Below are 22763 nucleotides of genomic sequence, written 5' to 3'. Positions count from 1 at the left end.
GTACCCACAACTGCCTGCCTGGGAAAAACCTGACCGGGCTTCATGTAAATGAAACAAGCTTCTATATTTACATCAGTGACATATTGCACCATGTCTTCCCTGTTGCTGGTGTTACAACTTTTTTTTTTTAAAAAAAAAGTGTGCATGCAAACTGCTTTGGCGCAACCTGGTTTAGTGGTCCTTTGTTATCAAGTATTGACCAGTAAAAAAATTGTTAGATACTCGTTACAGTTTGACATACTGTTAAGATGTGTGAGCCTGCTCACAGTTGACCATAAATACACTATAAATGTATAGGCTTTGGGTGCTTTAGCAAAGATGACATCACTCTGCAGCCTCGAAAGCCGTTTGTGTTAAGAGTTGCTTGTCTCAGTGCACTGCGATCAGGTTAAGACACTTTTGTTGGAACAAAATGGAACTGACTGGCGATGAAGCAACAGCGGAACACTCAGCTGGTATCAGATCACCTTATTTCTGTGTAAATTTCTCCTTTACCACCCACTGAACTGAAGACCGAATCGGGTCTCGCAAACGAACAAGAGCAGGCGGGTTAACACTCACGTTTTGTGCAGCAAACAGTAACACAGACAGCAGTTTTAAATACAAGTTTGACACTTAAAAAAGTTAACTGCCCTTACAAAAAAGGTGCAAATATCACATAAATCTGTACACATCAATGAAAAAAGTCCTTTCACACACATTCACACACAAACCTTTGACACACTGAATAGCTACTGGCCTTTCACCTCTTAAATGGCTTTGAACACTGATCAAGCATCGACAGAGAGTCCGAATCGTCTTGGCATAATCAGTGACGCTTCGATGACAGTGTGAAACTTCAAAAGGTCACTGATTTGGGCAGTTGCTGTCCACCTGGAGGCATCCTGCAAAAGTCTGGGCTGGATCGGACCATGGGAACCCCTACTGCTGAATGTCCTGAGGGCTTTGAGTTGCCTGGGGGAGACCCGGTGTACAACAGTGGTGCTGGAAAAGCAGAATGGTCCCTGGGGCCCCGAGAGAACGGCTTAGAGTAACTGGGCGAGGTGGCTCTGTGTGTGTCTGAACGGCTGGCAGCGCTACACTGGTAGGGACTGGGTCTGTCAGCAAAACTAGCTGGAGGAGGGGGGATGATGGAGTCCTCCACCCAGCTGTCTTCTCCTTGGTATTCTGGCTCCTGAGGCAAACTGGGGAGAGCGCACAGCGAGGGGGGAGTAAGAGAAGGTGAAGGAGGGATGTACAGAGGAGGTGGCGGCAGAGGGAAGAGAGCAGGGTCATAGTCTCTGTTGATGGTATGTGGGGGAATTTCCTCGGGCGTGGAGCCCAGCAGCCTCTCCAGGTAGCGGTCGTCTTCATCGGCCTCGGAAAGGTTGTCATACTGGGAGGTGTTGGATGGTCGTCGGTCACCCGCGGGCACGGGGACGTAGAGAGAGACTGGGAACTTGGTCGGCTTTGGAGGAAGTCTGGGAGAGGAGGAGGACGTGTTGGTGAAGGTACGGGCAGAGGAAGGCTTTAAGGGAAGAGGTTTTTTCTGTGTGAGGTCAAGTGATGTGGGTGGTTTTGGACATGGTTTCGGAGATAGCTTCATTTGTGGGACCAGTGGTGAGGCTGAGCGGGGGGAAGGAGAGCGCCGCTGGATGTCCCGGCCAACCCCCAGGCGGGGTGAATTACTGTCCTGAGGCCCTTGGTCATTCTGCTCAGTGTCAAAGAAAGGTGGAGGTGGCAGGTCTGGAAGGTCCATGATCTCCTCCTCAGTCTGCATGGCAAGAGCATCCAAAGCAGGGGGCTCATAGGGCGGAGGCCAATCCACAGGCTCGTCCTCAGTATCTGGGTCTTCAGGCTGGCTCTCCTGTTTTCCCACATTGTCGGTCTGGGTAACCTCTGGAGGCAATTCCCTCACATCTCCATCCAACCTGACCGCAGCAAATGATTTGTCTGCTTTTGGAGGTAACGGAGGTGCTCTACACGGCATTAAAGGAGAAGGTGTTCTTTCTGTGCAGACTACAACTGGGTCAGGTGAAGGCAGAGGGGGTGTTCTCGAGTCCTGAAGGTCTGCAGGAGAAGGGGTCTGCTGTAGGGCGATTCCCACTGTCTGCTGGGCCTCTGTATTGGGTTGACTGTTGGGCTGCAGATTTATTTTGACCTCCAGAGGAGATTCAGGCTGCAGAGGCAGAATGAGAACTGGTCTCTCTTGACCCAGAGGTTTCTTTGGCAGCTCCTCTGACTTGGCTAAAAAAGGAAATGGAACATAGGGAATACATCAAGACAGGAAAAAAAATACTTTCGGAGCTCAATGTAGCTTAATACTGAAAAATAACTAAAAGAACACGACTGCACCTGGGGGAGGTTGGTCCAGCTTTTTACCACGAAGCTCAGACATCGCAGCCAGTAACTGTTCAATCACCACATCATCAGGCAGGAAAAAAGAAACAGCTGTCTGCTCCTGGAGAAACTCCCTCAGGTCCTCTAACGGGAGCTTCTGCAAGCGCTCTGATTGGACACACACAATAGGGACAAAAAAGTTACCTCACAGAATGGGTGACAGTAATCTATGAGGCTTACACGTCATGTAACCTCTGTGATATGAACCATGAAGTGCTCGGCCTAACTTTACACACTAAGTAAAGAAGTGGCCTGTCAAAAGAGATGTTTTACAAGAACTCCGCGCTGAGGCGATGCTGGTGCAGGCGTCCAATGAAAAGTCAGCTTTCGATTCTTTTCCACAGCAACCACCCACTGGCATTATGTAAGCCATCCGGTTAGGAGGCAGCCAAGCGAGAGGCAGCGTGCGACGTAACACTCACTGGTATAGCAACAGCAGCCGTGGCTGTATCTGGGCATGAAACTGGTTGGACTCGTTCAGCACTGCACGACATGGGAAATAATATAATCATCCTCATACTCACTCTTGTGTAACTTGAGGGTTGTATAAGCCATAGCAGTTAGCATCTTCTCTCCCTCCAGTATGTAGATGTCCCATAGACGCAGGGTGAGGGTAAAAGGGGTCTGTTATGTAAGACACATAGCAGCAGATTAAATAATAATAAAACAACCCCAGATGTGGGTCCATGTTTAAAAGTGAAAGCAACAGAACGCACAATGATATACTGATTAATGTGTTCAAATGTAGTATACGTCTCAGACTGGATATAAACAGGGAGGAGCACTCATGCAGTTTGTGATCTTTGGGAAATCCAAACACTCACTCTGTCAATGAAGCACTGCAGAAACCATTTGGTGGTGTAAATCCCTGTTGTCATCTGCTCCTTGTCCTGTGGAAGCATTAAGAAGAATTAATGAGGAATAGTCTCTATGGGAAGTCACTCCTCATAATCGTTTTTTTCGGTTATAAATCTCACTTTCCAAACGACTCCTGGATTGGCAGTAACATTCCTAACATTTGTCCTTTTGCAACATTAATTAATTAAACACTGAGAAACAGCTCGAGTAAATCCACTGTAGTGCGTGACCTTCTGAGCAATCAATTTGCCCCGTGTCTCTTGCATGGACAGAAAGCATCGGTCATACTGATGTACTTTAACCTACCAGGTGTTTCTTCAGCCTTGGCAGCATTTTGGAGAGGATCAGCTCATGGTGGGCCTGGAAACGCTGCAGCTTGGGAAATCCCGGGATGAAAAACCCTAGCACAGTGAGAGAAAATAAATCAGCAGGCCATAAATGGTGTGTGGTAACAGTAGAGACATAACATTTACAAAGGAAAAAGTATTTCCTGTCTTAAAGGAAAAACTTCACCCACAATGTGACCATTTGTATAACAATTACTCACCCTGTGTTACGCTGAATTCATGATGAAAACTTTTTTTTTTTCCTCGCATGCCTCCACTTTGAATGAAGAATCCAAAAACTGAGAAAATTCTTGATGAACTGAACTAAAGGGGGACCATGTTTAACAAAAGCAAAGTTATTTATAACACTTCCACATAAGAGTAGTGCGCATGGGCAAATATGTATATTGAGATTTTTTAAGAGCATTCCATTGCGTTGCCCAGGCCCACTGCTTGTCCATACAGGAGACTCCTTATGCAAATAAATAGTAAGGTTTAGCAAAAATGCATGTGTTTGGGAAGTCCTGAGCATGCAACTGGATAAATGAGACTTGGATTATACTGCATGAGTTGTGAGTTTGTACGTAGATGTTTTGGTATAGATTTTGCTGTTGTTAATTGTGGACCCCTATGACCTCTATTCATCAAGAATTTCCTCAGTTTTTGGATTCTTCGTTTACTGTTGAGGCATGCGATAAAAACAAAGTTTTCTTGTCAAATTCAATGGAACATAGGGTGAGTAACTGATATACAAATGGTCACTTTGTGGGTGTAATACTCCTTTAAAGGACTTCATCAAGGGCACTGAGAAAAAATGACAAAGCTCTGTAATGTCCTTGAATCATTTGGAAAATGTGATGAATTTGCTTCCACTAACATTAAGGTTGTATATAAGCAATAAATAAATCTATACACCATTTATATGGGGCTAATGTTATAGCAATAATATATGAAATTGTGGTGGAGACCTGTTAAACATGAAATTGACAGACATACATTAAACAGAAATGAGCATTTTTGTTTTCCAGCTCTTGAAGCTTAACGCTAAGATGGGTCACTCATCAATAAAGGTCATTTCTTACTTCTGATTTCCAGTTTTTGAGTATATCATTTTCAGATTTTTATAGATGTCTCATATAATCTTATGTACATGAAGAGACTGGGATACACATTCACAAATATGAGGATGCACTCACAGATTCCAGCACACATCTGACAAATCTGAGTGTACACGCACAGAGTCAAGTGCAATTTTACAACACACATTTTCATCTTTTTTCCTAGGGACATATGACGATATTTGACGTCTCAACATTAATCAGCTCTGCGGTTTTTTTCTTTCTGTTTTCATTTCTTCCTCATTCTCACCGTGCATGGCATGCTTGCTGTTGTTGAGGAGCTGGGACAGAGCCCAGAAGGCATCTTCCTCATTCAGGTACATGAGCAAGATGGCAGCGATCTGACTCATCCCCTGGCAGTAGCTCACCTCCTGGGGGAACCACAGGAGCACAGACAGGTTCAATTAAACAGAATGGGCAAATGAGAGGAATTATTCATAATTTAATAGAGTGTGCACACACACACAGGCCGAGACACGAGAGCACCTGAATGTCTGATGTGGTCTAAAGCCAGACTGAGGATGTGTGTGGTTATACTGCACACGAGGACCTACTGTACGTGCAGCTAAGATATTATAAACACTTTTACCAAAGGTTGTTCAAATATTTACTCGAGCCCAACATACATTCTCAGTAATGTCATGTCTTCAGCTTGAATTACTGCCAATCTGACTCCTTAATGATTCAATGATTTACGCTAAACCCATCGCCCTTGGCAAGCGCAGATACACAAAACCAGACACACACTTGGTATTTGTCCATATTAAGGCCGATTTATTGTTCAGCCAAATATGGACACTCCAACGTATCCTTTCAAGGAAATACAGTAAATATAATCAGGGTTACCACAGAGGTTAAACTACACATTCTCCACATTCTTCCCTATCATCACATAGGCGAAAGGACACACACAGAAACCCCCTCTTTCTCTCCCGCTCTCTCTCCTACTGACCCAATTTCTTCTGAGCAGCGTGTGAGAAGAGGGGAAAAGGAAAACGGGAACAGCACATGCCCATTTCCTCTGGCTCAAACACCTCTACTACAGAGGAACAAACTACAGAGCCCAATCTGAAAAACAGACTTGGACGGGGTTCATGTGTGGGAGATGTAATGTACTGTACATGAAGCTATCTTTGGATGGCAATATTTCTGTCCCTACCAGACGGCAGCAATCTGTGCTTATACAGGAATTAATATATACAGATTAATCCACATATTTTGAGATACAGGCTACATATACACATTTACTGTATTTTCGTAAATATGTGATTAGTTGTAAAAGCCAGATTTCACCACACTGAGACAAACTCTGACATGTGGTGGAGAAAGTACAGACGACACTTTAAAGTAGATGCGTGGAATCATCATTATGTCTAACCTCAGCATCCACAACTGCAATTCAAACACATTATTACAAAGCAAAAACTGTTTAGACTGCAAATGAATGTCATTAATTAAAACAAAAGCGATGAAACTTTCTGGTGGGCTGTCAGCAGAAATTACTACTCGAGGAACAAAATCTTATGTTTGTAATTTTTCTGGCAGTAAATCAACAAAACAAGGCTCATTTGCTCATTTTCTTTGCCCGTTAAACGACTTACAGTGTCTGAGGGTGAACTTAGTCTAACAACGTGAGTGCTGAGTATGGATGTGGGTTCGCTGGTGGTCGGACTGTTACACTTTGTTGCTGTACATTCAGGCAGCACCGCACTCATAAATAAAAGATCTCACCCAAGGCTCCAAACGAGAATGAGAACAGATGGGTTTAGAGTGCTTGGCCTGTTCTTTGCTGTATGGAAACCAACACACTCTGAGCACTGTTACGCCACTAACGTGCTGCTTTTGCTGCGCAGCCAGTGTACACAGGACTCTTTGATATTATGTAACACACACCCCGGTATGCACACATCTACACGCACACACACTTACCGTGTTGTAGACTGAGTAAGCTGCTAGTACGTGAAACAGCGCCTGCTGCCTAGAGAGGGAACAGAGAAACCACCAGTTAAAATGAGGATGTGGTTCCTTGGCAACAATCGAGCAAGCTGGAACAGTGTTTCGGAGAATAGTGATTTAATTTACTCCATGTTAATTCCCAGAGGGCACATGAGTAATGATTTCTTCACCACCTCTTCCCTAAATTAACTCCATCAATCAGCACAGACAGCTGTAATATTTCTGCTGAGGCTAACAAACCCTGGTTGCATCATATTATCCCAACAGTGTTTGTAAAATTTTTGTGTATGTGCGTGTGTGTATAGTCTCGGCCCTATGCTTAAGCTATTGAGCTGTGCTTTAAGTTATTAATGAAGGGTGTGTCTGAAAGGACCTCTGTGACCTATCAGAGACAGGGTGACATAAAAAAAATCTCATTTTTCTAAATTTATTTTGTTTAGGGGTTAATAAGGTAGAAGAATTTCATCACATAATTTCGCCCAAAGCACGCAGCTTCTGTCCAGTTTCTATAACCACATGGTTACGTGCTGCGAGGCTGATTACATCTGGAGTCTCAACTTTCAGACAGTGAACACAAGGCAGCTATTGTGCGTATGTGTGTGAATGTGTGTTTGAGCAGAGAAGTGGCATTAACTAATATAATGTCAACGAGAGAGGATGTCTCCCCTCCAGGCCTCTATAGTAAATGCCTGTCTTATAGACAGAGACAGGAAAATGAGCTTTAAATAGCTGTCAGTGTCTCGGTGTGAGTGAGACAGCTGTTGACCTGCAGGGAAGGAGTGGGCAGTCAAGCAGGATGGAGCGGTGTTTTGGTCTGTTTGGACTCGGTGGCTTTGAATCGAGGGGGGAAGTACGTTACAAAGAGCGAGAGAAGAGCGCTTGGTCGCACTCTGTCAGCGTTAAACTGACAAATATAAACCAGCAGCTATCAGATGTTCAAACACACACACAGCTCTCCCAAAATCATGTTGTGCAGCTCATTTAAACATATGTTTAATCTGCTTTTTGAATGTATTAACAATATATTGATAGGGACAGTGTTGTTCTGCAGATGTACACTTGATGTTGGTGCACATTTCTGTATGAATGCCGTTTCCTGTGGGGCTCTGTGCACTGACAGGAAGGCTAATAAAACACAGAGGAGGAAACCACTGCTTTGGTTTTGTGTGTGTGCGTGTGTGTGTGTGTGTGTGTGTGTGTGTGTGTGGCTGCCTCAAGGTTTGAGCCAGAGGTCACACTCTGCGGAGACTTAGCGAGGGCAAACCTGAGCATGTGAGGTGATAAAGAAAATAAAAACACGCACTTTGGAGACACTTGGATGAAGACATTTGTTATGAAAGCTACTTAAACTGTCACTCACTTCACAGGCTTAAGGTCAGAGGAGTAGTCATATGATCCACAGCAACATTAGTGGTTTGTTCACTCAGATAAACTCTCTGAATAGGATGGGGTTTCTGATGTCACTTGAGAAACCAAAACACAAGCTGTTTCACGCAGCTTTTTGTTGAGTGAAGCTGCAAACTCACATGACTCCGAAGCGGTCCCTGAACATGATATGGTTCCTGAAGGTTCTGTTGATGTCTAAGTCAATCTGTTTGATCTCTGTGGAAAAGTTACGAGCCTGCTGCTTCATTCTCTGAAGGACAAAAAAATGGGATAAAATGTCATTAAAGTTCGGCAACTTTCAGAATTTATCCTTTCATAGCATCTACATTTTAGAGGAATTGTCATCACTTCTAAGATTCAGACCTCGTATTTTCCGTCGTTCTCCTTTTTGACTTTCTCTATGTCCAGAAGCAAGGCCCAGGCCTGGCCTCTCAGCTGCAGAGGGATGCCTTTATACACACGCTTCGCCAACTGAAACACATATGAGCAGATGTGAATGGGGACTCTCGAGACAAAAAGAGACATTGTTCACCGCGACAACCAGAAAAGAGAGGCAGCAGGTCAAGTATACACGCTGCGTTATGGTATGCAGCCTTTTTAGCTCTCTTGAGTGACAAGGACCCATCATAGGCACTTATGTTCTTGCTCTGACTGTCTAGACCAGAGGGGAGGTAGGGATAAGGGAATAAGCTGCGGTTTAAAGGGGAATGGAAAACAGATTATTAACAGAAATGGAAATAATACATCAAATAGCTGAGGAGGGGAAAAAAGGGAAGAGAGGGCTAAATTAGGACAGCATGTCGGTGAGTCCACCACTATGGAGTTGCGCACCTTATCACTGTTTCTGTACTTGTCCCACTTCTTCACCATCTTCAGCCATTTCTCCACTCGCTCTATCTCGTGGTGCTTTTGCTGGGGAGAGGAAAGAAGGACATCATGAGGTTCAGTGGCTATGTGGGTGTAAACATATCACATGGAAGGTCAAAATCAATCTGGACTTGCTGTGCAGGTTTAAAATTGATACCTTCTCTTCAAGCGCACTGGGTGTTGGCAGCTCTTCCTCGCTGAAGGGGACAAGCAGAAATACAGAACATGTATTAGAAATAGGGACACTGAGAGGATAATATGGCACTGATACAAGATAGTAACGTAATGTGAGAAAGACACAAGAGAGGAAGAGGGACAGAGGGAATGTAGATACAAATGAAGGCGTTCTCAAAGTTGGAGATTAGAAGATTCAAACCACTGCAAGGAAGCCGTCAGAGCTTTAAGTCGGGTAACTTACTGCAGGAAGCCGAAGCGGTCGGTGACCTTATAGATGCTGTAGTCAGCATCCTCCCATGGGTCAATGTTGACACCCTCCTGCCTGCCCTGAAACATCCACATACCATAACCCCCATAAGAAAACACTGTGTGCAAAACAAACTGTTTAAAAGTGACATACGACGGTGCTTGTGTGTGCTGCAAACAAACTGTGATACAGACAGGACAAGTAGAATAAACTGAACATGCTATGTAAACAGTGACAGCAGTGATTTTCTGTCATTTTTTTGCCTACTTCATTTGTTTGTAAATCAGCCAAACTACACTAGAATTTAAAACAACACTAACATGACAAACATTTCCCGTTTTTTTTGTCCTCTCTTTCACACAAGGTTCTCTTGTTGTTCTATTCCTAATGGGTCTGAAAAGTGTTTTAACCCTAATGTGTGAACTGCATGCAACATCCACAGTCTCTGACTCATTAATTGATCATTCCCAGTAATCCCATTTTTTCTGCCTGTTGTTAACAAATCTATTCTCAGTTCACAGATTGCAGCCACCACTCAGGGCCTCACTCAGACTACTCACTCCTCCATTCTGTTGTATTAGATACACCTTTACTGCCCTTCTTTAAAGGAAATGTTATGTTCCAAAGAATCCAGATTTTACTTTTTACATTGGGTCAACTTTACATAGAATTTCATGATCTCTGACAGAGATACGGCAAGGAAATGCCCCGCTGTGCAGTTTCCTCCAACTGAGCTATGAGAATTTTTAAGCTACAAAACCTCAAGTTTGTTGTTTGTCAGAAGCGTCGTAAGCATCGTATTGAGTATTGACTTAGGTGGCATGCTTACCTTGTCATATTTAGAGATGATTTCAGCGCGTTCCTCTGCTATCAATGTGTCTATGTCCTTCTTCATGTCAAAATCTGGAAGGAAGAAGACAAAATATCATTTATAATCAACATAATTGGCATAAACCATATCAACGTGACCAAACATTTACATTTATAAGATGTGGTAGCTTATCGTTTTACTGCTGGTTGTTGGTGTAGAGACGGCATGGAGAGATGATAAGCATACTTTAACCCTTCCTAGATGGGTGGATACATTTTGCTTTAATGTTAAAATTGACGTTAAATTGACTGCTAACAGTAGCTTAGGTCACAGGTCACAAAGTGCTTCACAAGGGCATTATACAGCAAAAAACGAAAACATAGAACACAGAGTGACTACATGAGCTACATGCCAAAAGGGCAATACACAAAATATGAATAAAATAAAGATCTGATGCATTCAAGTTACCCAAACGCCTGTCTAAACAGGTGCATCTTTAGCTGAATTTCTAAAGAAACCACTAAGTCAGCAGACTGTAAGTGAGCAGGCACAGCATTTCAAAAATTTAGGTGCTATGGCCACAAAAACTCAATGAGTTCAATGAGTTTATTAACATGAGAAAAACCCATGACCTGTTCAAGCTGAAATTAGAGTGCAGGTCAGCTACAGAACAGTGCAGAACGTTTCAGTGTTCTCATCAGGAACACTCAGCGCTGTGAGTAGTTTCCTAACAGGGGCTCGTACCTATGGATATGCATACCTCTTAATAGTGGCGGTTACACAGAACAGGCATCATGTGAGATGATGTCATCTTGAAAAAGACCACACAGCATGCTAAATATCCTTTCCATATGTCTCACCAGCATATATACTAACTTTCTTACTTACTTATCCACCACTAAAACCCAAAATAACAGTTACACATCTGACAAATTGTACAAACTGTTGTTCTTAATAAGTAGACATATGGCAGGCTGGAATCCACAAGGTCATCAGCAACTTCCCTTTAGTGGGCCCACAGCTTCAGATGACAAAACTGTCAGGCTATTTAGACTACAGCACGAGTTCACTGACTCTCAGTGTGAAGTTATGAATAGTGGTATACTGAACATTAGTCGGCTATTTTTAGGAATAGTAGTCACATCCAAAAGTGTCATTTTGCCATTGTATTACTGAATCTATTTCATGTCCAAGTTGTTTCAATGAGTATACAGAAAATACACTTGAAAACAAGACAGTTTTTGTTCTCATGTTAGACCTGATTTTGTGTGGACGTGTTACATGTGACTGTCACAGACTGTTTAGGGCTTGTTCCTCGCCTTGTTCTAAATTTGTCTAAATTTCAGGTTGCAAATCCCAATAATTTATTCTGATAAGGCCAGCTCAGGTCAGACTGTGAGTGGATCAGAACGGTTTAGACTGAACCTCTAAACCTCTCACACCATCAAATAATCTTTGCAGTGAAATGGTTCCAAGGAAGCTTTCCAAACTTTTTCCCTTCCTTGATTTTGGAACGCACAAACACTGTGTACAACAACCCAAAAATCCTCTGATGTGTCGCCACAGGTTTATTACTTTGTGATCGAGAATCAGGTTGAAGCTCTGATTACTGGAAAAAGCATGTGTGTCATTCCATTTGAGGGTTAATCACAAGCAGACAGTCACAGAAGGCCAGCGGGTCATGAAAGCCATATATGAAGTGTGACACAGAGTGACAATCATGGGACTTTATGTTGCTATAATATGTGTGTGTGTGTGCAAGAAAGCGACAGACTGGCCTGAGCCCGTGAGGATAGAAACAGAAATTTGACAACTGAGGTCGAAGCTGTTGGTGAAACCAGAGCTCAGATGCTCCTGGAGCTGCACCACCTCCCCTTTTCTCACAGTATAACCCCCCTGACCCCTGTCTGCCCCTCTAAGCCTGCCTCTAGCCTTCCCAGGGCTGATGAGCTCTGGCAGCAGGCCTGGCTGTTGAGCAGTTGTCAGGACTCAATAATTGCCCAGGAGAGAACAGCCTCATCTTGCGTTTGCAAGACCAGCATCTCAAAGTGACATGTGGATATGAAGAATATGCCAGTTATGCCTAGCAGGCAAAGTGGATGACAGGAGATAAAAGAAACGGACACAAAACCCAGGCCAGTCGCACCATTTCACTCTACTGTAAGCATTAAAGCATCAGAGTTAAGGACCACCTGCTACTATCTGCTGTTTATTTTAGGCAACAAGGTGGACTACACAACCTTTCTCGTGCTGCAACCTTAAATGCTGTCATGGGACAGATGCCCAAGCCAAGTAAATGTAACACATGTCATGACTGAGGAGTGCTTTCACTGACGTTTGACATGTGTAGCCAGCTGATGCCTGAGGCGGTATGTATGTCTGGCATGCCTTGCAGCAACAGGTGTGAAGGCACCTGCCACCTCACACAAACACCCTTTAGCATTTCCCTACAGACCCTCGTGCTTCGTTGTGCTGACCACAACACATTTTGTCTGAAATGATGCGGCATTCCCCTGCATAATTTACAACTTAATTCCAGAGCGGTGGGCACACTGACAGAGGAGTTACAGGGGTCAGGTTGTTGGGCAAAAAAAAAATCCAGATGCAGTTTGTATACAAAGAGAGAGAGAGAGAGAGAAAAGAAGAGGTAAGGAGAATGCACAGGACAGCAGGTGAGTGAGAAAAAGAAACTAGAGCTTTGCTTTATGCTTTTCATTACCTACCAAGTCCCTCAACTTGATCCAGCCTCAGCATCCAGTCTTCTCCATCACAACAACAGCTGAGTCTCTTGTCTGACAGGTGGGCAGTGAAACCAGACTACTGAACAAATGGCCTCCGCTGTTCTACGCTTTCCTTTTTAAAATTTTTCTTTTCTCGTCCATCTCAGGTCAAACTATTTCAGGTTTTTAGGCGTGAGCATGCTTTTCTGAACAGCTGAGAAAGTAGTCTGCGAGGTGGTGTCATTAACATGGCTCTAACCTTGTCAGGAAAAAAGTCTGTCTAGTATTTTTCATTCACAATTCTGCTGTGACAAAGCTTGACAATGAAATTAAGTAAAGACGAAAGCTGAGATTGTCAACCTTCTGTATCTTGTTACCCTCTCAAGGGATGAAGATACCAAAATTAAGTCTGACCCACAAAAACATTTAACACTGAAGGCCTGTTTGTGTCCCCTGCTTATTCAAATATAACTTATAAATGCTAAATAGAGGGACTCAAAGTAAAGTGTTACCCTAAAAATATTTGAGTTAGCAAATGAAAACCAGGCCAAACCAGTTATCACGGCTGTGTTTACACTACCAGCATTTATTATCATAAAATAACCTCTTATTTTCTTTTCCTGGCTACAATTCTTATTTCACAGATTAATCATTTTACCAAGAAATGGCAGCACATGACTAGCAAGAGCTTTGAGACAGATTCTACGGAACACATGACTAACTTCAAGGCTCTGGAGGGGCCTTAATGTTAGTCATGTTTGTCTGAAGGAACAAAACAGAAATGTTTTTCATTCAAGCTGCACATGTGAAATTGCGAGTTGTTTTTAATTAGGCTACTAGCAAGGTATATGGTTGTAAAAGGTCTGTTATGCTTCATCTTTAGGTTCAAGCTGCTTACTTCCTGTGCTGGGACTCCAGACTGCTGATAGTATTGTGTTTGGGTCAGGAAGAAAAGGAAACCAGCGGCTGCCACTCCTTCAACAACAGGTTCAGTGAGAACTGCAACAAGAGTATGACAACAAAATGCGTCTTCCTCCAACCAAGGAAAACCCTTTTTACGGACAAAGCTTCAAATTATCCAGACTTGGTGTTCGTAGTCAGCAAGAAAGACATGAGTAATGCCACAGTGGTCGGCTCACATTAACAATGGTGGTGTTTTGCTTGTGAGTCACCAACGCAGCTGAGGCCCTCCTCAATGGGCCATCAAAGACATTACCTCTTGTGGCTGGGTACAGAGAAATTTACTTTGACAGCTCTTTTCAAGTGGTGGCTAGAAAGGTGGCTAGTTGTGGTGGGGATAGGGGTGTCAAACAGATGGAAGCTAGTGGAAAAAACTGAGTAAGCAACAGAGAATGTCACAGAGTGGGAAGAGAGATCACGCAACGACAGTTACACATCACACCTGGGGGAGTGTAGTTGGTGGGGGTACATGTCTTTAGGTGTGAGAACAAGTATAGGGAGAAAGTGATTTATTAAGATGCAAATTATTTATAGCAGTAAAGAAGTTTACACGATGAAACGCACATAGATATTCACAAACACATTCTACATTAAAAAAATCCTTTAACAAGTCTCTAAAATGAAGGTGGAGTGAGGCGAAGGTGGTGAGAGCACTAGGTGTGCCAGTTTAGTCAGTGAAATGGCACTGAAGTGAAAAACCCCTTTCCTGTATGGCTTAATTTTGATAACCTGCTTGCTTACAGGATACAAGATGTTGAGCCTGGGGCCTGGGTGACATCATTTCCTGTTATGACATAGAGCTCTAAATCTAGCTTGCGTATATAAGTTGTCAGTGCACTGCTGTAACCACAAAACAGTTTGCACAGCACTCTGAATCACATCCAGCTAATAGCATGGTGTTTAGCAAAAATGCAGCACTTAGCTGATGTACACCATCACCAACATGTCTCCAAATGGATCATATCTCTGCGCTGTGTTCAGCCAAGGTATGACCCACATGCCCTTATTGATAAAACTATAAATATTCAGACTTTCATGACACAAAATCATTAGGACAAGTATTTCATTACAATGATGTAAAGGGGGTAAGACAGTCTTTGTGCATCGGAACCCAACAGGCTTAGTCTAAGAGCCTCGTAAGACAGCTGATGTTGCATTAAATCACTGATGACATTAAATTCAAATGAGATTGTGACACTAAAATTACACATTCTGCTGTATTCATTTACTTTTCATCCCATTTCACTGAGATGATAAAGCACATATCCTCTAACATATATTTCTACATTTTCTTGATCCATAATCATCTCTCTTTTGGCGTATAATCAATCTTAATCTGAATCACTCAGAGTTAAGGCAGAGGATTATACAAAAGCCAAGTCAAGAATGACAGCCTGGGATTAAAAGGAGTCTGGCAGGAGTCAACTAACTGTGGGAGCTTGGAAACTCTGAGTGCAGCAAGCTACACTGGAGTGATAGCAAGGGGCGTGTATTTACTCTGTGTGTATGTTAAGTATGTGTGTTTTAGTGGGCAGACATCTTGAGCTGAAACCCTTCAGTGAAACTACACTGGGGTGTGGAAAGTTTATGCCAACAGCACGAAGGATATAGGGAGGTTCCATCCTACTTACAGATACTGAATTCAAACCCAAAGGGACGGATTTATCTCATTTTAAGATCCGATCAATTTTTTTCATAGAGCATCTTCTTCATGGCTGGCACTCAAACCCTCTCCCCAGACCCGATGGCGTGACGGCGGGGAAGACGACAGATGTTTGGTTCTTTTTACCACTGAATGATTAGTCCATGCTGTGTGGTCAGCCAAAGGACGCTCTAACTCTGAGATCAGACAAGTTCAGGCCGTGCACTCACTCAACCTGGTTAACCTCACAGAGCATACTCCCATACGGTGACTCTTCTATCATACATCTGCCATTTTAGTATGTAGTTCAGTATGTATTACAGTCGTGTACAAGCTTGGATTCACTGAAATTACCGCCCACCAAATACCAAAGGCAAGTAAGAAAATACCATTTTATGTTTGATGATTCATAAATGGAGGCGCCTGCTTTTGTATTTAAATTTAAAAGGACTAAAATGGGAAATCAAGAGGTTTCTTGTAATCTAATAGACAACCAACAGAAAACCTCATCACATGCCTCTCATTTGCGTGATTGGGTCCCTTTCTGTGTGTCTCCAGAATACCAAAATCCCATGACATCTATGCTTTTGTGTGTGTTTGCACAATGCTATGGTGCCTAAACAGGACCTTCTTATGATATCAAAACACATTAAATTTACTCTATTTGCCACTGTGGTGGTAGGTAATCACTCAGTAAGTAGTCCGGTAATAACTAATACAATTACGGCAACTGACTTCAAAGACCGTACTGTAATGCACTCTATGTAATCATCCCAGGCATTACATTAGCTTAATGCTGTAGGCTCATGGTGATTGTGGAGAACAAGCATATCATTCCAGCTCAGAAAAAGGAAGGAGGCTAACAAGCGACCACATGGCTCTAATTTCCACATGAAGAAGTCTGAAGTCCCAGATGGCCTCGGAGCTCCAGTTTTTAATGGGTGTCAGACACACAGTGTGTGCAAAATATCAGAAAGAGAGACAGAGAGAAAGGGAGAGACAATCACACTAAGAGGGGGTTTCTCTGTTTTCAGCAAGGGCAAGGTAGCTGTGGTCTACATGAATAAATATTATAGATTTCTTAATGTTTTGTGCTTATAAATTCCTGTCGTGGTTCACATATTTCTACCACAGACTGCAGTCATGTTCACCCTCAACAGATCTTTTGTTAATTTCCTCTCAGCACAACGCTGATTTGGCACTGGAAAACAGTCATGTTATAAAAAGGGAGCACCTCAGGGACTAAGAATATCACCGAGTCGCCCCACAGGAAATCTAAGCAGGCTGGTATGAGATGTTCAACAGCCGTCTCTTTCTCTAGAGGAGGGTATGGAGTCCAGATGGAACTCCAGAGATACAGTAAAGCTGCTCAAACTGGAGAAATGTAGGCCCGAGGCTCTGGTGTAAGACTTAGGGTGATTCATATCAGTGCATACTACACAATTGACTGGTTAAACAGAAAAACATGTTGTACTACTAGGTTTAATCGTGCTTGCCATCTTCAAGCATGTTGCCCATAATGATCAATATATATGCAACAATGATGTGTGGATGTAAAAAAAACTTCAGCCTTCAGACACATTACAAGGATGCATATGTCAAAGTTCCATGCTACCACACATGCGTTTTGCAGGTGTGATGGTGCATGGACAATGGCCAATTGTTTACCCTAAACCCAGTGGTTCCTCTCAGGAATTGTACATAGTGGCTACTGACTCACAGCAAAGCATGACAAACAGTGTGCTAACTCAATCTGCTCTTGACTGGGTTGAAGTGACCACTGAAACCATATGAACTAGAAAATTGTCTTAGGAACAGGGAGAATGATACCAAATTAGGCCAATGTGAGATAACTGCTGGCCGGGCAACAAAGTCTCCTCAACAAGAGATTCCTTGTCTTTCTCGCTGTCTGAGACTCTCTTTCCTCCTCACTGTCCCTCTGATTCTTTTGTACGCTGTAGCATTTGTGTTTATGCATAGAAAAATAGCAGCGACACAGAGACTGTGTGACCCAGGGGCAAAACATCCAGAGAACAGGGACTGGGGAAAAAAGCACATGGCTCAGAATAGCTTGTTGTCCCCAAGGGGCTTTTCTGTCCTGTTCCACTCTGTATTACCACTGTCGCTCTGCCTTATCGTATTCCCAAAGCTGAGCACATAGAACACAACTTCAAAAACGACACTCACCATCCAAAACTACCTTTTCCCCCATCTTAACAAAGGAAAAAACAAGTCTGAGTCTGAGGAAAGGGAGCTCGCTATCACCTCTCCCTGCATCTGCCCGGCCTGAGAACAGCCTCTCTGGTCCTTGCTGCTGCCTCCACCATTACCTGGGGGGAGGGGGGTGTCTAAATATAACAATGACCACACAAAGTTTTAGATGCTGGAGTCGCAGGCCAGACAGAGAGGCCTTATTTCCCAGAGTGGCAGCACTTTTTCAAGGGGTGGTATGACGAGGACAGGAATGTCAAGGGAACAGTATTCATAAACACAAAACCACAGGACCCTGCTGAGAAAGCCACATTCTCATAACTGGATGCTCTTCCTAGCAAAGGATAGAGTCATAATAAAAGCAGAGAAGTCAGATGCAAGCTATCACCTCGAGTTCAAATAAGTGGCACTATTATGTTATAAAAGCTTTGTTAAGTCAGATTTGGATACGAAGTCAATAATGCATGGTTAAAATGCACAAGGGAAAATACACAATGTTTGAGGAAGTTATGCAACCTCCCACTGAATGTCATGCTATTTTTAAATTTCATCTTGTGTGTAACCATTTTCACAATTATCCCCTTCTGCAATACAAACCTCCTTCACACCAAGATTCAAATGCACAGGTAACTAATAAGCGCACAACAACATGATATCTGATACCTACTCTGTTTGTATACTGCTGCAAACCCTGCAACACAGCACTGGTTTTTACAGTGCCAAAATGATTCAACCTGTTACCCAATGAAAAAACCCAAACTGGGGCCAAAGTCAGCTCATCTTGAGTCAAAAGATAAGCAGAAATTATGCTAGGTTCACTGGTGATTTGCTTATCATAATTTTCATGTTCAACACAGAAATGGGGGATTATGGTACATGGAAGGGGAACAGCATTGCACTGGAGGGAAGCTCTAATTTCACTGCAAGGATGTTAAGCATTTGGAGCAAAAACAAATCTAAATGGCATCTAAAAAAGACACAAATGAGAAACGATAATAGAGAGGAAATTCCAAGTGAGCCCAATTTAGCCTTTATACAAATGCCAAAAGACAAACAACTATCGGGGCTATTATTCCATGGAGCCATCACTCATCTCCTCAGTGGTGTGTCTGTTTTCAACCTGGGTGACGATGTGCAATCTCTACAGAAGTGTGACCTCACTTTGGTTAATTTCGAGACAAACTTAGCTCAACCAAATTTCACACCAGGATCTTGGCAGGTCCAATTCACAAAGATATAAAAAACAACAACAGAAAAGCAGCAAATTATCACATTTGAAAAACGTGAATCAGCCACAGTTTGGTATTTTCTTGTTAAATCACTTATCAACAAATTACTAGTAATTACTTTGCTGTTGATTGACAAGTTGAACATTCATCTAATCCTTTAAGCACTCATGGCAATGATAAACAGTTATTAAAAAGGCCTCTATATATAGCAGCGTCACATCACATGATATTGAAATGAGATAAGGCTTGATAAAGTCTTGGCTTTTTTTGTCTTTTAGTCATATGATATTATAGGGATGTGACACCATTTTCTGAACTAATCAGAATGCTCCATCTTAGTTAAATAAAAAACAATGATTCTTTTTGCTTGGTCACCATAACAATATTATTGATGATGATTGGTTTCTCTCATGTATGAGTATCCTTTAGTCACAATCATTAATGTAGCGGTTCAAATATCTATGTATTCGGTCAGGAATACTATGAGCAATCTCATGGGCTTGAATCCGCCGGCCGGCTGAAGCCTTTGCATGTTGTGTCTGCGCACACACACTCCACACACATGCATGTTTGTTGAACTGTTAACCCAAAAATAGTATGTAGGTGTGAATGTGAGTGTGACAACCTGATGTGTGATTGTGTATCCCTGACTATCGCCCAGTGTCTCCAGGACTTTGTGACCCTGACCAAAATAAGGAATATGGACACCCAGAAAGAAAACACTGAAACTCTGAAAAGACATTTCATAAGTCACACAGCAGGGCTAAAGCCTCTTTGGTAAAAGCCTTCAATATCTGGTACGTTTTGTGACACCCAGCATTGGGCCTTTGACGTCTATCATAAAGCCGCCATTCAGGCAGACAAAAACACCATTGATGCCTCTCCACTGAAATAATATTATCACAATGGAATACAATGAAGGCTGCTGACTGAAGAGAGTTACAAGTCAACCGTAGATGAACATTAAATTTGGTCTCAGAGTGAGACATTGAGATTTAGTGATACAACTATTGAACTGATGGTTTTCACCAGTAGAGTTGTTCAGCAAACTAAACCTTAACTCATTTGCAATGCTGCTGAAATGTGCAACGCTTTCATCATGAAAAGAAATACATCAATGCTTTTTGATGCCTCATGCAGTGAGATAAGTGGTGATTTACAGCACAAAAATGAAAAAGACTTTATCACCAACTCTGAGAATACGAAAAAAGGCTAATGCTGCTGACTGAGGCCCATTCACAGGCATAAAAACAAAATAAGGGCTCACATGCTCTGCCTCACACGTGGCTCACATCCTGTTGGCATCAGACAGGGCAGTCAGATCATTGTTCAAGAGAACATTTAAGTCCCTGAAAGCTTTCTGCAAATGAAAGTCCGGTTCTCACACATCTCTGGAAGTCAAACAGTACAGCTGAGTTAAGCTGATCAAAGAGCAAACTTGTGCGGCACAGCAGAAAGTTAAGACTTTTCCTCAACCTAGCAATGAGTAAAATATAAATGAAGAAGCATGTTTTTGTAAATACATTGATCACATAAGCACTTTAGGGGAGCAAATCTTGTACATAGGACCACCATTTTGTAAATGGACATCACAGTAAAATTGAGGATTGGTCAACTCATTCGGGACTCTCAGATCGGAAATCAAACAGCAAGAGCACAGAGCAGCAAGAGAGACACAAAGAAATGCTAAGGCATGGGTGGGGGGCTCTCAAATGCATCACACAACAGTACACCAACAGTGCTGTCACCTTTCCGGTGTGGGGCTTCCTCCTCAAACCACAAGTGGAGTGTCACACGATGTGACACGCTAATGGCTTAACATAGACACAATAAAAAAAAAATAAAATAAAAATGCTCCAACCTCCATGCCACAGACTATACAAATTTTCTGAGATGACAATGTGTGGAGTGATTCATACTGAGGTAATTAGATGTTCCTGAGCATCCATAAGCACCAGACTGCAAACATGCATGTGCAAATACATAAAACATTCATTTGTCTCTTTCAACAATGGTGCACACCCATTAATGACCGTGCATATTTAATTGTGGGGAAATGACTATAGAGCAAATGTGTACTTGTCATTAGAAACATGCACATCTGCTGCATTACACTGAAAACAAAAACACAATGAGGGGGGCAAATGACAGTACAACAATGACCACCAGACATCTGGTAGCGGATGAGGGCTAAATCCTGCTGGAGATCCTTCACTCAGACTGTCTGTAACCTCCCCCACTCTCCATGTATGAACCAGTGAGACGCCCAGTTAACCTTTCAAAGGGGACCACGCATGGCATGGCATGACATACAGACCAGTAACTGGCCTACTTCTGGATGCTGGGGCATCTGTGGTCTGTGTAGTGGGGCTGTGTATAGAGCAAAATCTGCTCTCTCAAATGACAAGAGCTGTGTCTCCTTTTATAAATAAATACATAGATTGGTCTGCTATCTTGATCAAAAGTATAGTTTCCGATTCTGACTCTTGTCTCGTGCCTGCTATTATTAAAATGCGGAACTTAAGGATGTCAAGGCTGACTGACATCGCAACCAAACAAATACTGTTTGTTGGAGTGGGTAACCAGAGAACTGAGGACAGGGAGACGGATCCCATCATGGACTCATTTCTCGCCATCATGGCCAGTGTTTACAAGCCATTGAACTGCTGGAAAGCCCGTGAGGAGTGATGCAAAAGCAGAAATTCCCTTAGAGAAGCGCTCGGTCACCGCTCTCGCCACAAGGGGTTTGTTACGCTAGCCATCTTCTCTTACAGTAAAAGGTATCTGTTCCCATAACAAGAACTGGTATAATCTTCATTTCTACAAATCACGTGCACACGGGAGCACAATCGAACGTTATCCATGGCTGTCCACGCGCGGTTAGCCGTTACAATTGATTAGTAAGTTAACGTTAGGTGTAGCTTCCTTTACTGTTTTATAGTTGATTAAGCAAGTTGTAAAAACACACAAGGACCAGACAGAGATTCGGGCGACAAGTCTTTTGTGGCCACCCACGTCCTGGCTTTCCCAGCGCTAATAACCGTAAAGTGTATGAGGAGTAAACAGTGGAGTAAAGACGCTAACGTTCACAGTAACGTAACTAGCAAAGCGTCGTCGCTGCTTACCTTTTGAAGTGACTTCCCTTCTTCTTCTTCTTCTGCTGCTGCGCTGTACCTACAAGTAGAAACTAAATCCACTATTCTCATTCTCTCCCTCGCTGTCCAGGGGAGCCGTAACCAAAATACTGTCACCGAGCTGAAGGCTTATACCCGACTGTCGACTAGCTTCGCTGAAGTCGCTGCTGGTCAAACGGACGCACCCCCCAGCACAGCTCCACATGCCGCGAGCTGGCTGCAGCTGTCTGAGCACCAGTGACAGCGCGATGCGCGCACACGGGCAGCGACGGGAGTCAGGAGGAGGCGCGCGCTCCACAGATGGAAAGTTTGAGAAGGGGTTTTCGTGTTTGATATGATGTGCAGCAGCTGAAACAAGACGGTAAGCCATCATATTTACTGCGTGTTTTTTGCGAACACGATACTTTAATTCAAACGATGAGATAATTTTACTTATTTCTTTTAATTTTGCATTGTTTTGGTAGCTGAAAAACACGATGAGTTAAAGGTTAGTTGAATAGTTAACGTGAATTAACGTTAATGCTAGCTTGTTGTAGCTCGTAGCTTGTTCCATGCATGTTATTTGGGCATTTAGTGAAAACATAGCGAGTTTTTTTTTACTTTGAAATAAATAGTTGCAAGAAAATATATCGGATGGGCTAACTCGTTGACAAAAAACTGTCATCTTGCGCCCTCTGCTGAATTAACACTCGACATACAGGTCATACTGGGACGTTGCCTCATGTTTTAACTCCAGCTAGAT

General features: G+C 42.8%; 1 protein-coding gene across 1 annotated transcript; it reads right to left on the bottom strand.

The window, feature by feature from the left end:
- Positions 1-133: 133 nt before the first annotated feature.
- si:dkeyp-19e1.3 (USP6 N-terminal-like protein) lies at positions 134-22275 on the bottom strand. The gene is made up of 14 exons (XM_049575306.1): positions 22013-22275; positions 10144-10217; positions 9309-9394; positions 9048-9087; positions 8855-8935; positions 8387-8494; positions 8164-8273; positions 6611-6659; positions 4932-5052; positions 3544-3638; positions 3204-3269; positions 2904-3003; positions 2335-2487; positions 134-2226 (listed from the first exon to the last, which is right to left on the bottom strand). Exons 2-14 carry the CDS (start codon positions 10207-10209, stop codon positions 839-841), a joined length of 2463 nt encoding a protein of 820 aa, XP_049431263.1. The 5' UTR covers positions 10210-10217; positions 22013-22275; the 3' UTR covers positions 134-838.
- Positions 22276-22763: the final 488 nt, after the last annotated feature.

This window comes from Epinephelus fuscoguttatus, linkage group LG4 (genome assembly GCF_011397635.1).
Source record: "Epinephelus fuscoguttatus linkage group LG4, E.fuscoguttatus.final_Chr_v1".
NCBI classification, from domain to species: Eukaryota; Metazoa; Chordata; class Actinopteri; order Perciformes; family Serranidae; genus Epinephelus; species Epinephelus fuscoguttatus.
The sequence above is the reverse complement of the archived record's forward strand: the minus strand, read 5'-3'. Positions and strand labels throughout refer to the sequence as shown.

Coding starts and splice junctions, on each gene's coding strand:
- si:dkeyp-19e1.3 (XM_049575306.1), bottom strand. CDS start 10,209: ATGAAGAAGGACATAGACACATTGATAGCAGAGGAACGCGCTGAAATC. Junction 2,488..2,903: donor AACCCTCAAGTTACACAAGA/GTGAGTATGAGG, acceptor GTGTCCAATCAG/AGCGCTTGCAGAAGCTCCCG. Junction 2,227..2,334: donor GCTGGACCAACCTCCCCCAG/GTGCAGTCGTGT, acceptor TTCCTTTTTTAG/CCAAGTCAGAGGAGCTGCCA.